Raw genomic sequence first — 6626 nt, 5'->3', positions numbered from 1 at the left:
GAAAAATAGGGACTGGGGGTAGGGGGTAATAGGAGCCTATATAAGAAAAAGACCCCAAAATCAGGACTGTCCCTATAAAATCGGGACATCTGGTCACCCTACCCTAGATCCACCCCTTTGTAAACTCCCCCCCCAGCCTAAATCTTCAGCTGGTGCCATTTCCACTTGCCATCTGCTCTGGGCTGCATCTGCACAGACCTGCCTTCCATCCTCCCCCTTCCTCAGAGCCGATTCTTTTCAGCTCTCTCCAAACCCTTTGGGGGGCTGCACTTCCCCAGTGGCCCTCCTAGCCACCCCCACTCCAGCCCGCAGCAGCAGGGAGAGCCCCTCTGTTCCAGGTGCAGAGAGATGCTGGGGGGAAGAGAGACTGGAGACAGAGAACCTGCCTTGGACCACTCCGCCTTTGCCTTTCCTTAGCCAATGATGCTCTATATTAAACAGCTCTTCCCCCGCCCCTCTCTTCCTGGGCCGGATCCTGCCAGGGGCTGAGGATGTTCAGGATGCCAAGGGAGAGGCTGTGGAGACATTTGCTCTCCCCGATCCAATCAGAGGCGACGCGGCGCTGAAAAGGGGGTGCTTTATGCTGCTCGCTCTCCACCCACCCACACCCCTCCCTCCCTTCCTTCCCCGCACACAAAAGCACTGCAATTAGCTGTCTTAAGGGAGCTGGGGCTTAGCCAGTTGTGAGCTGCAAATAATCAAATACCTCTGAGGCAAAGCAAGCAGCGGTGGGCCCGGCCCGTGTTAAGAGAATACAAATAACTGCCATCCATTTCCACAGCAAAAGGCCAGCTCCTGCACTGAAGGCCAGCACTGATGCAGCTCCTTGTTCCGCAGCCTGGCCCAGCGGTATTTTTATTCCAATCCTGGACGTCCTAAGGAGCCCCCTGCTACAGAAGGAGGAATGCCCAGCTGGAATACAGGAGAGAGCTTCTTTGTTCTTCAGTAGCAAGAAGAGACCCTCAGAGGGTAAGTACAAGACGCCGTCCGTGCTTCCGTTGAGGATGGAGACACTGGGTCCGGCTCTTGGGGTGTTTTTTCCTCCGTCGTGCTTTGAAGGGATTGGGGAAGGGGGATTAGAGCTCTCGGATCTGCAGCGGCGCTGGGGCATGGCTGGTTCCTACATGCTAGGAAATCATCCCTCAGCACCAATACACTCCTTTCCCGGGCAGCGCAGCCGGCAATGCACCAGGATAAAGACAAATATGTAATGCAGGAAGCGCCGCACAGACAGAGGGAGGGTGGGGAGAACGCAGTAACCCTTCGCCACACAGCTCTCTGCCAGTCTCCTCCGGGGCTGGCTCCTACCTCTGAGAATGTCCCCAGTAAATCCGAACACCGGATTTCCTTGGTGATCCATAGAGTTTTACCACCTTAAAGCAGCATGCAGACAGAACTGCGTCTCCTGCTTCTCCATCATCATGGAGGCCCTCTTTAGAAAGGGCCTCAGAACCGCACTGGCTCTCACAAACAGCATCGAGTGGGCCGGAGGAGCGACATTGGCTTTAGTGGCTTGACGCTGATGTAACCGAGACTGGGATCTGGCCCGTTGTATTAAGAATATGTTACTATTTGGCCGACCCCTAAATACACAGACAGCTCACGCACATTGGATTCAGCCTGAACATTCATGTGCCTTTCATGCTGGCCGCGCTTATGTGCAGGTGTGTCATGCCGGTTATTCAGCTCTGACAGTGGGCCGGATCCTGCTCCCTTTAAATTCAGCTGCTGTTGAGATCAATGGGAAGGGAATCCGGTCAACAGAGGAGTATATGGGGCCTTGCTAAAGGATCTGACAACATGCAGTCCTGATCCTGAATCCTTGTACGCTCTAAATTCCTACTGACTTCATTTCGAGCTTTAGGTGTGCAAGGAATACAGGGGCAGGCCCTAGATATGATGGGCATGATTCTCCTTGACCGGCAGCCCTGTAAAGAGGTCACAAAGCGAGAGTCCGCTACAGTCACAGTCGCTCTGAGACACCTTAGCACTGCCAGAGGCCGGAATATAAATAAGAACTAGGCCCTGTTGGTCCCGATTCTGCCTTCCCTTGCACTAGCGTGGATCAGGAGTGACTGCCCTGACGTGAATGGAGTTACGTCAGTATAAACCACATGGAAGCGGGCGCAGAGCCAAGGCCCACACGCAGACATGTCCCTATATGGTTTGACATATGTTTTTATAAAAATGGGACCCCGGACAAGTGATGAATGTCACCAGGCTAACACGTGTCTCTCCTGAGTGAAGGAGAGCCAGGGTCTTCCTCACAGAAGGCCTTCCTCATAGACCCCTCTCTTCCTCTCTCAGTGCGGGGGGGGGGGGGCTTAGCAATACAGCACATCGCCCCGAAATTTCTCTGTGCGACAGACGAGATTCACATCCACAGGAGACAGCAAGATAGAAACAGGTGTCAGTGCCACATAACCTGAAAGTGATCTTGTACTGTTATCCTGGAAACCTGTATTGAATTTCCATTGGCGAGCGTGTTGGTTAACGTCAATATTAGTCGTACGGCAGAATAAAATCCGAAAGGTGAGCCTGCACTCCACAGAACGGAGCGTGCTGGGTCCCCCGCGATGGTTCTGCTCAGAACTAGCCTCTCAAAGGGTGAGCGATACGCCGGTCGCATTTTATACAGAGCCTGTGTTCCAGGACCAGCTGACTTGTTTTTATCCAGGGGGGTTGATAGCCCCAAACCACCACGCCCAGGAGCTCAGTGGCTCATGCTGTTATAAAGCCACCGTGGTTTATGTAGAAAGTCTAGAGAGTCACGTCAGATCTGAAGACTCCCCCCACCCCCGACCCACATCTGGAGCTAAATTTTCCAAATGGCTTCTGATGTTGGAACAGGCCAGAATCAAAAATCCCACGCGCCTGAGTTTCCAGGGGGCGGCAGATCCTGAAGGCTGTAGCTTTACGTTCGGCATTCAGCTCGTTGCCCATGCTGCTGTGTCTCGTGTTCCAGACCGAGCCCCTTGGCAGGTGAAACCCAGTGCGGCCGGAATCTCCCCCCGAGCGCGATGGGCACCACCGAAGCCACGCTGCGGATGGAGAATGTGGAGGTGAAGGAGGAGTGGCAAGACGAGGACTTCCCCAGGTCTGTTCTGGTAAAGCGGCAGCTAAAGGCCAGGGGAAATGGTACTAGAGAGCAGTAGGACACCTGGGTCTGACAAGCAGGTGCTCAGGGAAGCGGTCACTGAGAGCAGGGAATTTGCAAGGATGGCTCACAGCCCTTTTTTAAATGTTTGCGGGGCAATAATCTTGCATCACACTCACACCTCCTTGGGCACTCAGATACCAGGGTGAGGGGCCTGGTGGTCAGGTGATAGTTAGCAAACTGGACATGCCTCCTTCTCTCGTCTAAGATGCAGGGAGTAGCAATTCTGCAAGTACTTACTCAAGCGAGTAGCCCCAGTGAGGCGATTGAAGTCAATGGGACTACTTGGGTGAATAACTGCTACACGACGCCCATTCTGAGTTGCAGAATCAGGTCCTGACTGCTCCCCCACCGGGCTGTCAGCCAGCCATGTAGAGAAAGACGGAGTTGCACCCGCTCGCACCCGATCTGAATTTTTGCCCCTAGCACAGAACCCATCTCTCCCAGCTCCAGTCTTCAGCCTGTCCCCAGGACCTGGCTACACCCGTGCGTATCCCTTGGGACACAGCGTGCAGCTGGCACTGATGAATGGGGTGGAGCGGTGCTGCCTGAATGCTGTGAGGACACCTTCCAAGTAGCGATCCTCTCTTCCCAGCTGCAGCGGAATTGCTACCGCTGGGGCTACAGCCACCCTGTGTTCATAGGACAGTGGGCCCGCTGTGTAATTCGGCCTGTTAAGTGCGGTACCCTGGCAAGGCCAACCACTGTAGTCAGAGGTCTCCTGTTCTCCTTGTTGTTGGATGATTCGCTTGGCTCTGTTCATGCAAGTCCCAGCTGCAGGGCTCATCCAAGCACCTCTGTCTGCAGCCACGGTACCCCGCTCGGTTTTGTTCACTCGGCAGCCTCCCCACGCACAAGAATGAGACTCAGCCAGGCCTTTGTGTTGCTAGAAGATGGGAACAGCCCTCGCTTATTTCAGGGAGGGACAGGGGCCCCAAAATGGCAAAGAGCTCATGAGAAAGCAAGCCAGCCCTGAGGCGGAGATCTGCCGCAAGACTGGACAGCAGTCGTGATGCTCCCAAACATTCTTGTTATTTCTATGACAGAAGCATCTAGAGGAACTGGATCCCAACTGAGCTCAGACACACACACCCCCATTGTGCTTGGTGCTGTACAAACACAGTGGCCAACAGGCCCGCGTCTCCTGAGTCCCAGTCCAGTGCACTAGCCACTAGGTCACACTGCTATGCCTATGCAGGAGCCGCAAAGCCCCATTTTCTTCAGTTGCAGCAAATTCATGATCTTATCATAATAACGTAGCTCTTCTCCTGGGTTTCCCCCCTCGATCTCAAGGAGGGTCGATAGCCTTTATTCCCATTTTGCAGACTAGGACACGGAAGCACAAAGAGCTGAGGTGACGTACCCAAGGCCACGCAGCAAATCAGTGGCGGCATTGTGAACCGAGCCCAGGTGTCTTGAATACCAGGCCCCCTGGCCTAGCCGCTAGACCACACTCCCGCCTACTGCATAGGGATTAAACAGGGAAAGAGGTTAACCTTTAATGTAAATAAGACCTAACCAAGCCTGTCACATGACACATGAGCCCCTGCAGAATTTAGCTGGCGTTGGAGAATTTATTTAAAGGTATTTTCACACTCAAATCACAAAGACGGTCCCTTCCGGCTTGCCGTTGAGCCCGTATCTCTCGGCTGGATGATGTGCTGAGCGACTGTATTTGCTTAGCTGCCATCAGCCCCTCTGGCTCCGAAGTTGCAGGCTGCCCCTACAAAGATCCCCGCTGGGTGACCTGGCAAAGGGCAGAATGTGAACGTTCCCCATAGCCAGCCGGTCCTTGGGGTGAATTTTCTGTCCCCTGGTAGCAAAGGGGTGTCACCCAGAGTGAGAATGAGCTAAGTGGCACCAGCAAGAAGAGACTCCTCCCCCTCGTCCCTAGAGCTCCCTGGAGGTTTGATCTCCTGGCTCCAGTATGTCTCAGCTGTTTGTGTGACTCCGGTCCTGCAGTGATGCTGTAGCGATGCGAGAGGGCGGATGCAGGAGCATGCTCACTGGGTCTCTAGCATCCATCTAATCACAGCAGAGGCACAGGCTGTTCGCCGCCTGAGAGCAGGTGCCTTATAGGGTGAAACTGGCCATCAGATGATCAGTACGGCGCAAAATGGTGGCCCATGACCCTTAGAAAAGCTGCTATATTCAGGAAACTCTGGAAAAGGGAAAGATTCTTAAGCTAGCTGTGTGGGAAGGAAAATCCAAGGGCAGACTTATCCTAGGAAGTGGGAGACAGCAGTCTAAGCATCCTTTGGAAAGGTAAGGAAGACCCCGTCCCTCTGACTTTTAGATGGATTCTATTGCTAAATGAAACGGATCTGAAATCCCGCGTCAGCGTCATAAACCCCCGAGCTGCACGGCAGCGAGTATTTTGATACACCCAAGCCAGATGGCTTGTTTTTTTGACAGTGCATCACCCGACTGTGTCAGGCATCAGAGGGTCAGACCACAGTCACAGAACCAACCAGGGAAAGAGAGACAGACAGACAGACAGACAGTGTGTGTGTGTGTGTGTGTGTGTGAGACAGACAGACAGACAGTGTGTGTGTGTGTGTGTGTGTGTGTGTGTGTGTGTGTGTGTGTGTGACAGACAGTGTGTGTGTGTGTGTGTGTGTGTGTGAGACAGACAGACTGTGTGTGTGTGTGAGAGAGACAGACAGTGTCTGTGTGTGTGTGTGTGTGTGCAAAAGACAGACTGTGTGTGTGTGTGTGTGAGACAGTGTGTGTGTGTGTGTGTGTGTGTGTGTGTGTCCATCCATGCACATGTCTGTGTGTGTCCGTCCGTCCGGTAGATCTTTTGCACTGATCTAGGAATATTCTTATTTCTTGCCAGTTTAGGGTACTGCTGTCTGCCGGGCACTGGGCTGGATCTTAGAGGCAGGGCCAATGTGCCTTTAATCAGAACTCGTGCACTCATTAATATACAGCAACCTGGCTCCAAGGGGATCATCCCTTCAGCTGAATAGTTATACAGTTTAATTTGATGGTTGTGGCGGCGTGTCAGTGCAAAGGGCAGTCTCTCTAGTTTTGTAGGGCACGGGCAGTCTATCCCCCTTGCTTGAATGTACCAGGTAAAACAAGCACGGGGTTGCTCTGAGACTGGCCTGTTCTGTGGGGCTCCGTCCCTGAACTCGCAAATCTTCACACCGCAGCCCCTAGCAAGCCCTGGATAGTGGAACGCAAGTTCTAGTTCGGGTTACTAGGCACCAGGCAGAAGGAACGCAGCCTGGCGTTTTGCGTGCAGAACGTCAGAATAACATACCTCATTCACGCGCCGGCGAGGGTCTACGTAGCTCAGCTGGGCAGACTACAAGTGGACGTGGCGAGGCATGTTGCTTAACATATGCAAAGTGTGGGCCCAATTCTGATCTCATTGACACCCGGGTAGATCCACGGGCTTCCTTGAAACGATGCAGGACTTGCACCCGTGTGACTGAGTGCAGAATCTGGCCCTGGCCCTTGC

At 53.5% G+C, this 6626-nt stretch overlaps 1 protein-coding gene across 3 annotated transcripts in view; it reads left to right on the top strand.

The window, feature by feature from the left end:
• Positions 1-594: 594 nt before the first annotated feature.
• The window catches only part of ATCAY (ATCAY kinesin light chain interacting caytaxin), a 28740-nt gene continuing 22708 nt past the window's right edge, over positions 595-6626 (top strand). The window contains exons 1-2 of one of the 3 annotated variants that reach the window (XM_034755370.1): positions 595-969; positions 2966-3097. In XM_034755370.1, coding sequence (XP_034611261.1) covers positions 3021-3097 — 77 coding nt within the window. In that variant the 5' untranslated portion in view covers positions 595-969; positions 2966-3020. Of the gene's footprint in view, positions 970-2965; positions 3098-4982; positions 5423-6626 lie in introns of those variants that run through there. The other 2 variants (XM_034755369.1, XM_034755371.1) reach the window with 2 other exon arrangements.

Source organism: Trachemys scripta, chromosome 22 (genome assembly GCF_013100865.1).
Source record: "Trachemys scripta elegans isolate TJP31775 chromosome 22, CAS_Tse_1.0, whole genome shotgun sequence".
In the NCBI taxonomy this organism is placed as follows: Eukaryota; Metazoa; Chordata; order Testudines; family Emydidae; genus Trachemys; species Trachemys scripta.
This window is presented reverse-complemented; position numbering and strand designations above follow the sequence as displayed.